The sequence below is a fragment of the Salmo salar genome, chromosome ssa14, assembly GCF_905237065.1.
Source record: "Salmo salar chromosome ssa14, Ssal_v3.1, whole genome shotgun sequence".
Taxonomy (NCBI): domain Eukaryota; kingdom Metazoa; phylum Chordata; class Actinopteri; order Salmoniformes; family Salmonidae; genus Salmo; species Salmo salar.
In genome coordinates, this window is record NC_059455.1 from 84968987 (window position 1) to 84986229 (window position 17243).

The following is a 17243-nucleotide window of genomic DNA, read 5'->3' on the forward strand; positions in this document are numbered from 1 at the left end:
TGGAGAAACAGAAGGGAACTAGACAGGGTATAGTGTAGTGTGATGGAGAAACAGAAGGGAACTAGACAGGGTATAGTGTAGTGTGATGGAGATACAGAAGGGAACTAGACAGGGTATAGTGTAGTGTGATGGAGAAACAGAAGGGAACTAGACAGGCTATAGTGTAGTGTGATAGAGATACAGAAGGGAACTAGACAGGGTATAGTGTAGTGTGATGGAGAAACAGAAGGGAACTAGACAGGGTATAGTGTAGTGTGATGGAGAAACAGAAGGGAACTAGACAGGGTATAGTGTAGTGTGATGGAGAAACAGAAGGGAACTAGACAGGGTATAGTGTAGTGTGATAGAGATACAGAAGGGAACTAGACAGGGTATAGTGTAGTGTGATGGAGAAACAGAAGGGAACTAGACAGGCTATAGTGTAGTGTGATGGAGAAACAGAAGGGAACTAGACAGGGTATAGTGTAGTGTGATGGAGAAACAGAAGGGAACTAGACAGGGTATAGTGTAGTGTGATGGAGAAACAGAAGGGAACTAGACAGGGTATAGTGTAGTGTGATGGAGAAACAGAAGGGAACTAGACAGGGTATAGTGTAGTGTGATGGAGATACAGAAGGGAACTAGACAGGCTATAGTGTAGTGTGATGGAGAAACAGAAGGGAACTAGACAGGGTATAGTGTAGTGTGATGGAGATACAGAAGGGAACTAGACAGGGTATAGTGTAGTGTGATGGAGATACAGAAGGGAACTAGACAGGGTATAGTGTAGTGTGATGGAGAAACTGAAGGGAACTAGACAGGGTATAGTGTAGTGTGATAGAGATACAGAAGGGAACTAGACAGGGTATAGTGTAGTGTGATGGAGAAACAGAAGGGAACTAGACAGGGTATAGTGTAGTGTGATGGAGATACAGAAGGGAACTAGACAGGGTATAGTGTAGTGTGATGGAGAAACAGAAGGGAACTAGACAGGGTATAGTGTAGTGTGATGGAGAAACTGAAGGGAACTAGACAGGGTATAGTGTAGTGTGATAGAGATACAGAAGGGAACTAGACAGGGTATAGTGTAGTGTGATGGAGATACAGAAGGGAACTAGACAGGGTATAGTGTAGTGTGATGGAGAAACAGAAGGGAACTAGACAGGGTATAGTGTAGTGTGATGGAGAAACAGAAGGGAACTAGACAGGGTATAGTGTAGTGTGATGGAGAAACAGAAGGGAACTAGACAGGGTATAGTGTAGTGTGATGGAGAAACAGAAGGGAACTAGACAGGCTATAGTGTAGTGTGATAGAGATACAGAAGGGAACTAGACAGGCTATAGTGTAGTGTGATGGAGAAACAGAAGGGAACTAGACAGGCTATAGTGTAGTGTGATGGAGATACAGAAGGGAACTAGACAGGGTATAGTGTAGTGTGATGGAGATACAGAAGGGAACTAGACATGGTATAGTGTAGATAGAACATATGGAACAAAACATAACTCTTTATTAGTTACATGCATTTCAAGTCAGGGCTACGTCACTTTAACGCCCAGCTAAGCTTACTGCCATACTGAAACCCCACCCGGCCCAAACTCTCCAGGGTCAATCCCCATTGCGGTGATAAGGGCAGAAATTACTCAGTTTAGACATGAAAAAATAGGGTCCTCCTTGAAACTGATGCATGCCTGTCTGTCCTGTGGGGTCTCTCTGTGGGACCACTCAGGCTTTTGATAGGGTTTTCCTCCAGTGTCCTCTGAGGTCGTTTCAGCCTCACAATAAACAGGCGAGCCATTGTCACATGGGGAGCCCTCCTCGTTATTTTCGAAAGTAATTACACCTTATTATCGGTGTTTACTTTAGCGAGGGCGAATACAGGTGTGGGACGACGCTTGGCCGTGGGTGGCAGGCAGTGATGGGTCTCTCTCTGGTGAACGACTCGCCCCCTCGTGCCTCTCTTTTTTTTTAGAGGTTTGTGAGGGCATTGTATGTAGCAGTACTCTGCCACTAATTTCATCCCCACAAAAGAAACGTGCAATTAGGCCTATTATTGTAGCAGCTGCGTGCTCCCTGCCTGCACGACTACGACGGCCCCGTCTTTCTTGGCTGGCGGTGGAGAAGCCTGCTGCGGTCACAGAACCCTGGAACAACCGCAGTACCCAGCATTGTCTGAGGGAAGTAAAGTATAGCCTGGGAGGATGCTGTGTGTCCTCTCTACAGTGTTGACACAGTGGGATGGATCCATCCATCACACACAGCCACAAGGCCAGAGGAACAATAGAATCAAATATATATCTAAAATGCTACAAAATATGTTCTTTTCAGTGTTCATTTCACTGGATTTATATTGAGACGTCTTGCTGGTTATATTTTTTTATGTTACCAGCAAAGAAAATGGTCAAACCATCATCTGGGGTTCCATGTAGAGATGCTTTAGACAAAGTGGACAAAAGCCATTGTAGCAGTCTATTGATGAAACCCAAAATGAAATCATATTGCCTTCCAAAAATAAATCCTTATTGGGTCTCAGTTCAAACTATAAATGTGATTGAGTTGATACATCAATATTGGTCAAAGTGGGCAGACTGCCCATGTCAAGGTGAATCATGCGGGTCATAAATGAATGACAAAAAGTTAGGTAAATGAAAAGCAATTGTAGATGGAGATATTATAGAGAAGAGTGAAAAGCTGTGAGGCCTGTGAGGCTGAATATTGGGGGAGCCACAGAGGCCCTCCTCAAGCCCCAATACAAGGGGACAATCTTCCGCTCTCAGCACAAACAAAATGGCTGTGCGTTCTCCTCCGTTTCTCTCACTTACCGATTCTCTCACTCCGCTGCCTTTCCAACAATTAAAATAATGATCCAGCTCCTGGCACTTAGCTTCAAGGGCGTAGTTAGATGTGCATCTTTGTGCAATGTGTCAGTCTCGGTTCTGCATCCTCCATTTCATCATGTGACAAATACAATTTTATTTTATTTGACATGTAAATACCCTTAACTGCAAGACAAGAGTAGTAATGTATACAAGTAAAGGGACAGCTGAATTCACTGGTGTCTATAAAGATACCGATATTCCTTTTGGACATGTTGAAATTCCATTCTGAACGGTTGGAGAAATCAGGATGGGTGTTAGGGCTTTATACACAAGGGAGAAGTTGGATTGTGGTCTGCAGACAACAGTGTTTGGTATAATCACTGGCGAAGAGGGAGCTATAACCTCTTAGGAGATACTCTCATTATGAGGACTTACACCTGCACAACTTCACAAATATCAGAGAACATACCTTAGAGAAGAGAGACCATAACGAACATCAATGCACAGTGGATCACCTGCTGGCTGTCGATGAACAGTGGCGGTTCAACATAGAATGTCAAAGTAGAATCTTTGGGAAATATGGTCAGAGACTATTGGACTGCCATCCGCTGCTGTAAACGTTCATCAACACGTTCCATTTTGTCTAGAGGTGGTGGTTAGATTCAATAAATGAACCCTACATGTTTTTTTGAACAGGAAATCAGGATTTCATCTTTAATAATATGTCCATAATAAATTAAAAGTACTATGAAGAGAAACAAACAAAACGTGTACAAAACATATCCTATTCCAACAGGAGCTATAGCATGCCTACCAACAACACAAAGGACGCTGAGACACAGCCAAGTGCCAGGCAGAGGGGGGGGGAACACTGGAGGAGGAAGCAGCTCTTCTCTGCTACAGCAGGCTGGCAGGCAGCAGGTCTTACTGGCATCCATTTCATCTCATCAGCACCCTGAGTAAGAGTCCACAAATGCAGAGAAATCATTTTGCCGGGGGAGTGTGGCTGGGGTAAATTGGCCTCCGGTTCAGTGCGGGGGTCCCTGCTGTGCGGAGCCGGAAGAGTAGGGCCTGGTCGGGAGTAGGGCAGGCCCAGGCAGGGCAGGCCGGGGGCCCCCATGCTGAGACCACCTCCCTGCCCCTGACAAACATGGCAGTGGATAATCTCTCCTTCAGAGACTCAGCCCCAACCCCATGGGCTCAGAGGGAAGGCAGGGGTTCTGTTATACAGACAGCAGAGAGGAACTCTTCACTGTGTGGCTGGCAGTGTGTGTGTGTCATACTTTAGACACAGACAAATATGCACTGCACACACAACTTCGCAAATCTCCCTGTGTGCGCATCTCTACCCAGTCTCTCTCTCCGACACACACCTGCTCATTTAAATGGTTTACTATGGGAGAGTGACCATGTGAAAAGTGGGTGGTAGTTTTCAAACCAAGAGCATCCCAATGGAAAGATGAGTGGTGCAGCACTTGACTCTTACTAACATCATGCAACATTCATATTGTGGATTAAAATGGATGTGGAGTGTGTCACACAGTCCAATAATTACTGGACCATTAAAAACGTAGGTTAAGTGTTGCGCTGGCAGTAAAGCTACGTTTCAAATCAATGGCTCTAACAAAAAGTGGTATTTAAACGGATGTTAAACCCAAGCCGTGGACACAAAGTGGTCTTTATAGTAAAACAAAACATTGGAAAATATGGATTTATATTAAAACTGTAACTGACCAGCTGTTTTATGCCCAAAGAGATGGAAAATGTGCATAAATAAAGAGTATGTCAACGGGTACGTGAATTGAACCACCTTTAATGTTTACATAACTCTTACATTATCTGAATCAATGGTGATCAGTAGAATAATGAAAACATCCAAAGGGGGACATTTTCAAACACTTTACGCATGTGAAGGTTTTTGGGGAAAAAAAAGGAGCGAGTTTAGTTAAACATCCTCCATCGTAAGTGTGAAGTTATAACATTCAGAACATCAAAGTCCATCCATAGCTGCTGGGATTAGATGTGTCCACTAGGCAGCTACTACGACGTCTCCATCTTGGAACCATGTTTCTCCAGCTCCGCTCTACGGAGAGAGAGAGAGAACAAAAAGGACCAGTCAATTGAGATGATTACAAATAGTTAGTTCCAACTGACACCTTTTTCCTTATCTAGTGCACTACTTTTTACCAGAGCCCTATGGGAAGAGTGGGTGCTGTGGTCTTAAGTTGTGCACTATATAGGGAATAGTGTGCCATTTGAGACACATCCAAGCAGTCCAATGGTTAAAGCACAAGTGTCCTTCTATGTTGATTGAGAGAAGCATTATGAAATCCAACTGAAGAAATATCATGCAGACAGCTACAGATTTATAAGGAAGTAGATCTACTTGTACAAGGCTAAACGCTTAAAACATAAATCATGTCATCAACCATGTCTTCTATAAATGTCTTAATAGCAGCCATCAAAGGTTTGAATGCCCTATTGTCTGAAGGATACTAAAAAAAATTGTACAGACTGGCCACTTCAAGTCAATACACTAGTTGATTATTCAACAAGCGTAGCCTACGCATGCAAATGCATAGAATATATATATTACTGACAATAAAGCACACATTGTAGACTGTCCGTATCATTCAAAGCCTGCATAATCATTACAAATGACATGCAATAATGCTGACTAATGTCTCCCTATGTAAGAAAAGAGACAACCAAGATGAACGGCTGAAAGCAGCGGGTGAAAACAGTACCCAGACAACAGAAAGCCCCACTCACAAGAAAAGACTTCCAGGATTGTGGTGCATTCGGATGCGTCTCGGGATCTCCTAGCTCTCAGTTGGTGAACTCGGAAAGACGTCTGACAACTGTTCAACCAACTAGCTTGAATTTAGCTAGACAATAAAGCTAGCAAACATTGCTAATAGCCTAATCGTTCAGTTGGCTTGCTTACTTTGCACAATAAGTCAAACAAAATATTGTATGTAAACTAACAGGGCTACATTATGAAGATTGTAAATTGCTTTGTTTTATCATCTTTTGGTTGGAAAGGTGAAAGGTCAGTTGATGAAATGCCAGAACTCGTAAACTCAGGTAGCCCACTTGGAACACAGACTTAGGAGGGTAATTCTAGTGGTCATTTCTGACTTTGAAACTCGGGTCTACGATAGCATTCGAATGAACCACTATTCCAAGAAGATTCCATCAACTCAAGGGTCAATGCTTTATAGATGGCCGCACTAAACCATATGATCACCACTGTGGGACAAATGAAAAGCATTTATTGAGCATAAAAAAACTAGGCCAATATGTGTAGCTATAAGACCATTTTTAAGAAAGCTGCATAGTGCCTATTGCTTGAATCTCCTAATAACTGACACGTTATCTGTGTTTGTTATTATTACCAACTAGTACACTCAAGGGGAGTCTAAAGCCTGACTAAATTTGCTGTGCCTAAACGATCAGCATGATTAGTTAGAGGTCGACCGATTAATAGGAATGGCCGATTAATTAGGGCCGATTTCAAGTTTTCATAACAATCGGTAATCGGTATTTTTGGCCACCGATTTGCCGATTTAAAAAAAAAAAGCTTTTATTTAAATTTGTATATATTTTTATCATATTTTTTAACTAGGCAAGTCAGTTAAGAACACATTCTTATTTTCAATGACGGCCTAGGAACGGTGGGTTAACTGCCTTGTTCAGGGGCAGAACGACAGATTTTTACCTTGTCAGCTCGGGGATTCAATCTTGCAACCTTACGGTTAACTAGTCCAACGCTCTAACCACCTGCTTTACATTGCACTCCACGAGGAGCCTGCCTGTTACGCGAATGCAGTAAGACGCCAAGGTAAGTTGCTAGCTAGCATAAAACTTATCTTATAAAAAACAATCAATCAATCATAATCACTAGTTAAACTAGTAATATCATCAACCATGTGTAGTTATCTAGCCTGTCCTGCGTTGCATATAATCGATGCGGTGCGCATTCGGCGAAAAAGGACTGTCGTTGCTCCAACGTGTACCTAACCATAAACATCAATGTCTTTCTTAAAATCAATACACAGAAGTATATATTTTTAAACCTGCATATTTAGCTAAAAGAAATCCAGGTTAACAGGCAATATTAACCAGGTGAAATTGTGTCACTTCTCTTCCGTTCATTGCACGCAGAGTCAGAGTATATGCAACAGTTTGGGCCGCCTGGCTCGTTGCGAACTAATTTGCCAGAATTTTACGTAATTATGACATAACATTGAAGGTTGTGCAATGTAACAGGAATATTTAGACTTAGGGATGCCACCAGTTAGATAAAATACGGAACGGTTCCGTATTTCACTGAAAAAATAAACCTTTTCTTTTTGATATGATAGTTTCCGGATTCGACCATATTAATGACCTAAGGCTCGTATTTCTGTGTGTTTATTATATTATAATTAAGTCTATGATTTGATATTTGATAGAGCAGTCTGACTGAGCGGTGGTAGGCACCAGCAGGCTCGTAAGCATTCATTCAAACAGCACTTTCGTGCATTTTGCCAGCAGCCCTTCGCAATTCTTCAAGCATTGCGCTGTTTATGACTTCAAGCCTATCAACTCCCAAGATTAGGCTGGTGTAACCGATGTGAAATGGCTAGCTAGTTAGCCGGGTGCGCGCTAATAGCGTTTCAAACTTCACTCGCTCTGAGACTTGGAGTAGTTGTTTCCCTTGCTCTGCATGGGTAACGCTGCTTCGAGAGTGGCTGTTGTCGATGTGTTCCTGGTTTGAGCCCAGGTAGGAGTGAAGAGAGGGACGGAAGCTATAGTGTTACACTGGCAATACTAAAGTGCCTATAAGAACTTCCAATAGTCAAAGGTATATGAAATACAAATCGTATAGAGAGAAATAGTCCTATAATTCCTATAATAACTACAACCTAAAACTTCTTACCTGGGAATATTGAAGACTCATGTTAAAAGGAACCACCAGCTTTCATATGTTCTCATGTTCTATGCAAGGAACTTAAACGTTCGCTTTTTTACATGGCACATATTGCACTTTTACTTTCTTCTCCAACACTTTGTTTTTGCATTATTTAAACCAAATTGAACATGTTTTATTATTTATTTGAGGCTAAATTGATAGTATTTATGTATTAAGTTAAAATAAGTGTTAATTCAGTATTGTTGTAATTGTCATTATTACACAAAAACATTTTTTTTTAATTAAAACAATTTAAAATAAATTATTTAAAAATTATAAAAAATATTAAAATTGGCCGATTAATTGGTATCGGCTTTTTGGGTCCTCCAATAATCGGTATCGGCGTTGAAAAATCATAATCGGTCAACCTCTAGTTTTAGTTACCATTTAGCCATTTCCCCTTTGTCAAATCTTATAGCCCTACTCAAAGATCAAAGCATCACATCCCTTTAACTGAGGGCTTCATCTTATTTCTAGGGGCGTGAAGCTGAGTGGGGCACAATGATTTGTCATAAGTAAAAGGTGATAGGTGTAGCTAGCTGGCTACTAGCGCTTCGCCCACGGCTGGCCATGTGAACTACAATTCCGACGCTGTGTTAGAAAGGTCAATAATCATCGCTGGCAAAATGGTTTTCGAAATATATGTCCCTTATCTTTCAAATCAGCGAGAAAGAATGTTTCCAATAAAAAAAGATAGCTAGCACTAACGTTACAGTAAGTTTTGAACAGATCCATACTGTGTGTGCCTCCAGTTGACAAACTACACTTCCTCCCCAGTTAGCTTACACACAGGTGTTCAAAGCACGCTAGACAGCTAATTAGCACAGGTGGCTGCCTCAGTCTTCTGTAAATAAACCATGTGACATGGAGAGATGGCCATGTCGGAACACTAACCCTATAAAGTAGGGTGTCCAATCAAAAACGCATCTTTTGAATAATGGGTAGAATTATATGTTAATTGTGTAGATCAGGGCTGTCCAACCCTATTCCTGGAGAGCTACCATCCTGTAGGTTCTCACTCCAACCTACAGGATGGTAGCTCTCCAGGAACAGGGTCGGAGTGAAAACCTACAGGATGGTAGCTCTCCAGGAACAGGGTCGGAGTGAAAACCTACAGGATGGTACACCAGGAACAGGGTCGGAGTGAAAACCTACAGGATGGTACACCAGGAACAGGGTTGGCCAGCCCTGGAGTAGATAATCCTCAAAGAAAACCAACGGTCCAAACCTCATGTCTCTAGCATAATCTGTCCCCCCCCCAAAAAAACGTGGTCATAAAAATCAGGAAGATAGCATCGTGTCAGCTAGGCTGAATGCTGTGTGAGAATGAAGGCTACCTGACAGGCTTATCATTGAACTCATCTTCTCAAATGTAGAGGAAATAACACAATATAGAGGTAAGATAGATTTTGAGACATGACATGTAGTATGTTCATATTTTAGTACTTTATATATTTTTTTCTGTTCATATCAATGCAAAGTTACTGTTCTTTTTCAAAGATTAAAAAAAAAAACAAAAAAAACAAGCAAGCATCTCTCTGAACTGTCAACGGAGTGTACCCACAAGCTTTTTATTTTCAAAGCCTTATACATTCAATTCAGATCGTGTCACGCAAATGTAGCTATTTTCAACCAGCAGAAGCAACTTGGAAGACACGACCACAAATCCTCAAAAGTTGCTGGGATAAAGCTTCCGCTCTGTCAGAGCTCGGTGCTTATTATCAGATGTATTAGGTTAGAAATCCGACTTTTTGGATATGATGTTAATGATATGTTAGAGAAAGACCCCACTGAATGAATCATGACATGAAGAATTATATTTGTCTTGGTAAAATGTAACATAAGGAAATTAAATCACCAAAGTGCGTTTTCACCTACTCCGGGCAGAGTGGGTGAACACTACATAAAAATGTGTAAATTTAACTTAATTTTTTTAATTATTATATCTTTTTTATTATTACTACTACTCGCTGATATGAAAGAAACTCAGCAACAAAAAAAAAGAAACGGCCCTTTTTCAGGACCCTGTCTTTCAAAGATAATTCGTAAAAGTCCAAATAGATCGTCATTGTAAAGGATTTAAACACTGTTTCCCCATGCTTGTTCAATAAACCATGAACAATTACTGAACATGCACCTGTGGAACGTTCGTTAAGACACTAACAGCTTACAGACGGTAGGCAAATAAGGTCACAGTTATGAAAACTTAGGACACTGAAGAGGCCTTTCTACTGACTCTGAAAATCACTAAAAGAAAGATGCCCGGGGTCCCTGCTCATCTGCGTGAATGTGCCTTAGGCATGCTGTAAGGAAGCATGAGGACTGCAGATGTGGCCAGGGCAATAAATTGCAATGTCCGTACTGTGAGACGCCTAAGACAGCGCTACAGGGAGACAGGTTGGACAGCCGATTGTCCTCGCAGTGGAAGACCACGTGTAACAACACCTGCACAGGATCGGTACATCCGAACATCACACCTGCGGGACAGGTACAGGATGGCAACAAAAAAACTGCCCGAGTTACACCAGGAACACACAATCCCTCCATCAGTGCACAGACTGTCCGCAATAGGCTGAGAGAGGCTGGACTGAGGGCTTGTAGGCCTGTTGTAAGGCAGGTCCTCACCAGACATCACCGGCAACAACGTCGCCTATCGGCACAAGCCCACCGTCGCTGGACCAGACAGGACTGGCAAAAAGTGGTCTTCACTGGGGTGAAGGTCGGATTCGCGTTTGTTGTCAAAGTAATGAGCGTTACACCGAGGCCTGCACTCTGGAGCAGGATCGATTTGGAGGTGAAGGGTCCATCATGGTCAGGGGCGGTGTGCAACAGTATCATTGGACTGAGCTTGTTGTCATTGCAGGCAATCTCAACACTGTGCGTTACAGGGAAGACATTCTCCTCCCTCATGTGGTACCCTTCCTGCAGACTCATCCTGACATGACCCTCCAGCATGACAACGCCACCAGCCATACTGCTCGTTCTGTGCGTGATTTCCTGCAAGAGAGGAATGTCAGTGTCTGCCATGGCAAGCGAAGAGTCTGGATCTCAATCCCATTGAGCACGTCTCGGACCTGTTGGATCGGAGGGTGAGGGCTTGGGCCATTCCCCCCAGAAATGTCTGGGAACTTCCAGGTGCCTTGGTGGAAGAGTGGGGTAACATCTCACAGCAAGAACTGGCAAATCTGGTGCAGTCCATGAGGATGAGATGGACTGCAGTACTTAATGCAGCTGGTGGCCACACCAGATAATGACTGTTACTTTTGACCCCCTCTTTGTTCAGAAACACATTATTACATTTCTGTTAGTCACATGTCTGTGGAACTTGTTCAGTTTATGTCTCAGTTGTTGAATCTTGTTATGTTCATACAAATATTTACACATGTTAAGTTTGCTGAAAATAAAAGCAGTTGACAGTGAGAAGACATTTGTTTTTTTGCTGAGTTTATGTTCCTTATGTTTCCAAAACCCTGCCGCAAGCGATGCGCGTCAACGTTTAGTGCAAGCATTGGTGCGATGTGTCTCCCGTGAAGAAGATAGTGAAAAATCTGTTGATGTCACCTTGAGCAAGGCGCTTAACCCTAATCGCTCCTGTAAATCGCTCTGGATTAGAGCGTTTGCTAAATAATAATACAAATGTAAATATATGAATGGTGTGGCTGGCTACCGGAGTTGATTAGAGAAGTCGTCCTCTACGTTGTCATCATCCCAGTTGTCTTCCCACACGTGGGCATCTTCATCCTCATCCAGACCCGTCCAATCTGAACACAGAGAAATACAATGAAGAGAAATTATGAAACAACGTTAGCTAGCTAACAAGTAACTCTAAAGGGCCGTCCACATTAAGGACGATAACTAGAATAAAATATATATATATATTCTAATTCAAGTGAACATGAGCGTTCACACTGCAATGATAACTACAGAAAGAGTGGAGAACGATAACGAGAGCCATCGTTTGGATCACTTTCAGAGTGATATTTTCCCTATCCCTCCGACGAGAAAACATTGATTACCACTTCAATAAAACGTTAAGGCAGAGCGTACAGTGAACTTGCCTAAATAACTGTGCATATGTGAGCATATTGGTGGCCACATTAATTATAGGACGACTTTGGAGAATGATGTCGACAAACAGCGCATGAGAATTCCATATTTTCCGATGGTAGGCCCATCTGTTAACGCCTATACATCCTGACAAAATAGACACTATGACTGGCACGCTAACGTACCTTTCTGGCTTCTAACTTAGGCTACATATCTTTTGTCTGTCTTCATGGTTCCCTTTTGCAATTACGTGACTGGCCTCTCAGCTATAGCCATTCCTCTTCGCTCTTATAATCACAGGAAAAGCTAGACTACAAGCTTGTTGTACACTTAATTCAAGCATTTTATTTACCATTACTAGCCTATCGACGAGAGATACCAGCTTGCTTAATGTAAAATATGAGCGTTTGAAAGGAGAGAGAGCGTGCGCTATGGGGTGATCAAAATACACCATATGTGACTCGTTTCAGGAAAGTAGGCCTATGTCGTGGGTCACTACTTCACAGGAGAGTCATTTGATCAAAATGCATTTTTGGGCAGAAATGCCTTCTGGAACATGTGAATTTTCATGTGCCTTAATAACAGACGTGTATGTCATCTGTAAATACGAATACAATTGTTAAATTACGAGCCTAGTTGGTTTAGCCACATTAAGACATCAACCTTAGCCATGATTGGTTGAGATAATGAGTGGGCTGGACATGTCGAGAGATGAGTTTGGATTGGTCTGCCATATAGCACTGTCTATTTGAGCAGGTCAGTATGTGTAGGTGATCCTGTCTAATGCATTATTTTTTGTAATGTATCGCATAGTAGAATGCTCCATTTTCTGGAGGACCGAGTTTTGAAATCAGTGAATTAGAGTATGGAATTAAAGTATGATGGCTAAGGAGAAAACACCAGTCTCCGGATTACATCTTCAAACTAAGGGCAACCATGGCATCCGTGACAGGGAGAAGCGTCCAGCCATGATGTATACGGGTAAGATAATGTAGCTAGCTAGACTTTCAGATATTACACGTTTCTAATTTTGACCAAAAGTAATTTTCATTTCAAGTTAATGTGTACTGTTAGCTAGCTAACGTTACGTGTATGATCTTATTTTTATTATCTCAGAGCCATTTGCTTTGCTACTTATAGCCTAATGTTAGCTAGCTAACATTGAACCTGGTTGGTTAGCTACCTGCAGATTCATGCAGGGTAGTAACTAGAGGTCGACCGATTAATCGGAATGGCCGATTAATTAGGGCCGATTTCAAGTTTTCATAACAATTGGTAATCTGTATTTTTGGCCACCGATTTGTCTTTTTTTTTTTATAAATATTTTTTAACTAGGCAAGTAAGTTAAGAACACATTCTTATTTTCAATGATGGCCTAGGAACGGTGGGTTAACTGCCTTGTTCAGGGGCAGAACGACAGATTTTTACCTTGTCAGCTCGGGGATTCAATCTTGCAACCTTACGGTTAACAAGTCCAACGCTCTAACCACCTGCTTTACATTGCACTCCACGAGGAGCCTGCCTGTTACGCGAATGCAGTAAGAAGCCAAGGTAAGTTGCTAGCTAGCATTAAACTTATCTTATAAAAAACAAAATCAATCAATCAATCAATCAATCATAATCACTAGTTAACTACACATGGTTGATGATATTACTAGTTTATCTAGCCTGTCCTGCATTGCATATAATCGACGCGGTGCGCATTCGCGAAAAAGGACTGTCGTTGCTCCAACTTGTACCTAACCATAAACATCAATGTCTTTCTTAAAATCAATACACAAGTATATATTTCTTCATAACAAAGACAGCCAACTTCGCCAAACGGGGGATGATTTAACAAAAGCGCATTTGCAAAAAAAGCACAATCGTTGCGCGACTGTAACAAACCATAAACATCAATGCCTTTCTTAAAATCAATACATAGAAGTATATATTTTTAAACCTGCATATTTAGCTAAAAGAAATCCAGGTTAGCAGGCAATATTAACCAGGTGAAATTGTGTCACTTCTCTTCCGTTCATTGCACGCAGAGTCAGAGTATATCCAACAATTTGGGCCGCCTGGCTCGTTGCGAACTAATTTGCCAGAATTTTACGTAATTATGACATAACATTGAAGGTTGTGCAATGTAACAGAAATATTTAGACTTATGGATGCCACCCGTTAGATAAAATACGGAACGGTTCCGTATTTCACTGAAAGAATAAACGTGACAGTTTCCGGATTCTACCATATTAATGACCTAAGGCTCGTATTTCTGTGTGTTATTATGTTATAATCAAGTCTATGATTTGATAGAGCAGTCTGACTGAGCGATGGCAGGCACCAGCAGGCTCGTAAGCATTCATTCAAAACAGCACTTTCGTGCGTTTTGCCAGCAGCTCTTCGCTGTGCTTCAAGCATTGCGCTGTTTATGACTTCAAGCCTATCAACTCCCAAGATTAGGCTGGTGTAACCGATATGAAATGGCTAGCTAGTTAGTGGGTGTGCGCTAATAGTGTTTCAAACGTCACTCACACTGAGACTTGGAGTACTTTTTTCCCTTGCTCTGCATGGGTAACGCTGCTTCGAGGGTGGCTGTTGTCAATGTGTTCCTGGTTCGAGCCCAGGTAGAAGCGAGGAGAGGGACGGAAGCTATACTGTTACACTGGCAATACTAAAGGGCCTGTAAGAACATCCAATAGTCAAAGGTATATGAAATACAAATCGTATAGAGAGAAATAGTCCTATAATAACTACAACCTAAAACTTCTTACCTGGGAACATTGAAGACTCGTGTTAAAAGGAACCACCAGCTTTCATGTTCTGAGCAAGGCACTTAAACGTTAGCTTTCTTACATGGCACATAATGCACTTTTACTTTCTTCTCCAACACTTTGTTTTTGCATTATTTAAACCAAACTGAACATGAGATGAGTGGGGCTAAAGTTTAAGAGGGCGTGAACGATGCTGAATGGGTGTAGACAGTAGAGCTCTCCAGTAGGTACCAAAACATTCAAAGGCCATTTTCTCAAAAGTGTGGTTACAACTCTATCAACTTTCAAAGCAGAATTACTTTCCCATTGTTCTTCAAATGTGTATGATATACCATTTTGTAGCCGTCTCTGCTTTTATCCAACGTAAAAAACACAATTTCAAATTTTGCTACAAAAGACTGAATCAAGGCGGTCGGTCACATCTGAGCAGCCTGCTAATGTACCTTTCTGTAAGGTGTAAAGTGTCGAGAATAGACCCATAACTGATCCCAACGGTTGCATGATCAGGCCTAGGCTGTATGCAGTTATTTCGGCATGAAGCATTCAAAACAGGACATTTGCGGTTTATTCAAATTAGACTACATCACTGCAGTTCACAGCCCTAGACAATAGTAGTGTACTCACTTGATAACAATGACACATTCCTCATTGCACTGTGTTGTTGTAGCCTAGGTGCAGCGGTCTAAGGCACTGTATCCCAGTGCAAGAGGTGTCACTGCAGTCCCTGGTTCGATTCCAGGCTGTATCACAGCCGGCCGTGATTGGGAGTCCCATAGGGAGGCGCACAATTGGCCCAGTAATGTCCGGGTTTGGCCGGTGTAGGCCGTCATTGTAAATAAGAATTTGTTCTTAACTGACTTGCCTAGTAAATAAAGGTCAAATAAAAAATTGTCTTGTCTAAAAACGTTGGCCTAATCATGTTAACTTTTACTTACACTGACAAATATTTATAGCCCTAATATTTAACTAATGCTTGGCCTAATGTAGCAAGTATTTAGCTTCTTACTTCAACAACACATCTCTAGCCTCTCTTCCATCTGTTCTCATGCGCAATATAGGCTACGCAAGACTACCCGCTATTCCTTTTCACGCGAAATCCCAGAAAAAGCTATAGGACATTTATTTGTATACTTATTTTTGTTTAATGCAAGGCATTTGTGGAGTGAAGCAGGGTTGCTCTTGTTAATTGCTGAATGTAAAATAGGCCAAATGAACATTCGGGGAAAGTTAAATAGTGTGAGTGTTGGTGTGATCAGTTTGGCCAGTGATAGCATTGCTGCACCGAGGAAAAGAAGATCAAAACGAATTGACAATTTACCAACCACTTCAGCAACGAGGGATGATGTAAAAGATACCCGGGATAAACAGCGATTATTGTTGAATTGTTATTTATAAATATGAGTTTCTTATTTTTCATTAGGCATACATGTACATTGAAGTATTATTTGCAGTTGTCCCACCCTGAAGCAGTGAATGGCCTGCAGTAGTATGCGTTGATCAGTTGACTGACAGGTGTACAGTAGAACAATAAACGGTCTGCTTGGCCCCCCCCAACGTTTAGGTTATAGTTATGTATAGTTATGTATATTTTATCGTTAAAGTGATCAACCTTGGTGTGGATGGCCCTTTACTCAACTAACTACTACACTAGCTAGCGTTATCTAAGTAACGTAGCTAGCTAGCAACAGTAACTAACGTTAATTAACGCTAGCTGTCTTTTAGCTAAATGCTGCGCGTTGTTGTTTACATTACAGATAACGTTAGTTAACTAATGTTTAACTATGTAAAGTTTCCACCAGTGCAATCGCTAATTAGCTAACGTTATAAGTTCAATCAGGTGAATAATACAATTCAAAGTGGTAGCTACTAAGCTAGCTAGCCAGCCAGCCGCTGCTGCTGCTAGCACACTAGCTAGATACTTTTACTTCATTCAATGTTGTTAACATAGCTTGCTAAACTAGCTGAGTCACTGTCGGGCCCGGTCTTGCCACTAAAAGTAGTCACTAAATGAGACAATTCAGTAAAAAACGGGTGAACAATAGTAACGTATGGAAATATAATGAATTTACCCTCGGCTGGGAATTCTTCAAACTCATCGTCCTCCTCTAATAATCCCAAATCCACAGTCTGTTTCTTGTCTGACATGTTTGCTATCTTTTCGTTGCGCGTCGTTGTGACGGATCGGATTTCCAGTGAGGGTAGTTATGGGATAGTGGTGGTAGTGCGCATTGGCAGAGAGTGTTCCGCAAACACAATGAAGCCGTCCACATCACCTACGCTCCACTGACTGAAGCCAGGGTCTTCTTCTTCTTCTTTGACTGAAGCCAGGGTCAGTGCTATCCGGAATCCTTGGGACGTTCCTAACCTTAAACCTTACCCTAACAATTACCTTACCCTAACCCTAACCCTTTTACATGTAAACTTCAATGGAGTAGCGACCTCCCAAGGATTCCGGATTCGGACCCTGAAGCCGGCCAGGTATGTTGATGTTGGAATGTTTTTTGTATTCGTAAAAATGTTTTGTAAATAAATTTAACATTTAAAAAAAACATGAATAATATATAGGTACCTATATATATATTATAATAGGCTACAACTACATAATTGGCTACAACTACATTTAAAATCTTCCATCATATATCTCTTCATTTATGTCAACACATAATCACACTGAAATCCTTCCTACT

The 17243-nt window shown here is 41.6% G+C and overlaps 1 protein-coding gene across 1 annotated transcript; it reads right to left on the bottom strand.

Annotated features, from left to right (window-relative positions):
- Positions 1-4593: 4593 nt before the first annotated feature.
- LOC106570471 (26S proteasome complex subunit SEM1) lies at positions 4594-17033 on the bottom strand. Its single transcript, XM_014142851.2, has 3 exons — positions 16626-17033; positions 11421-11514; positions 4594-4879 (listed from the first exon to the last, which is right to left on the bottom strand). Exons 1-3 carry the CDS (start codon positions 16699-16701, stop codon positions 4837-4839), a joined length of 213 nt encoding a protein of 70 aa, XP_013998326.1. The 5' UTR covers positions 16702-17033; the 3' UTR covers positions 4594-4836.
- Between the last annotated feature and the right edge of the window lie 210 nt (positions 17034-17243).

What these genes read in the sequence shown, in the direction of transcription:
- LOC106570471 (XM_014142851.2), bottom strand. Translation starts at nt 16,701, where the DNA reads ATGTCAGACAAGAAACAGACTGTGGATTTGGGATTATTAGAGGAGGAC. An exon ending in TGAAGAATTCCCAGCCGAGG is followed by an intron (nt 11,515 to 16,625) that starts GTAAATTCATTA and finishes CTCTGTGTTCAG; the next exon opens with ATTGGACGGGTCTGGATGAG. An exon ending in GACTTCTCTAATCAACTCCG is followed by an intron (nt 4,880 to 11,420) that starts GTAGCCAGCCAC and finishes CTCTCTCCGTAG; the next exon opens with AGCGGAGCTGGAGAAACATG.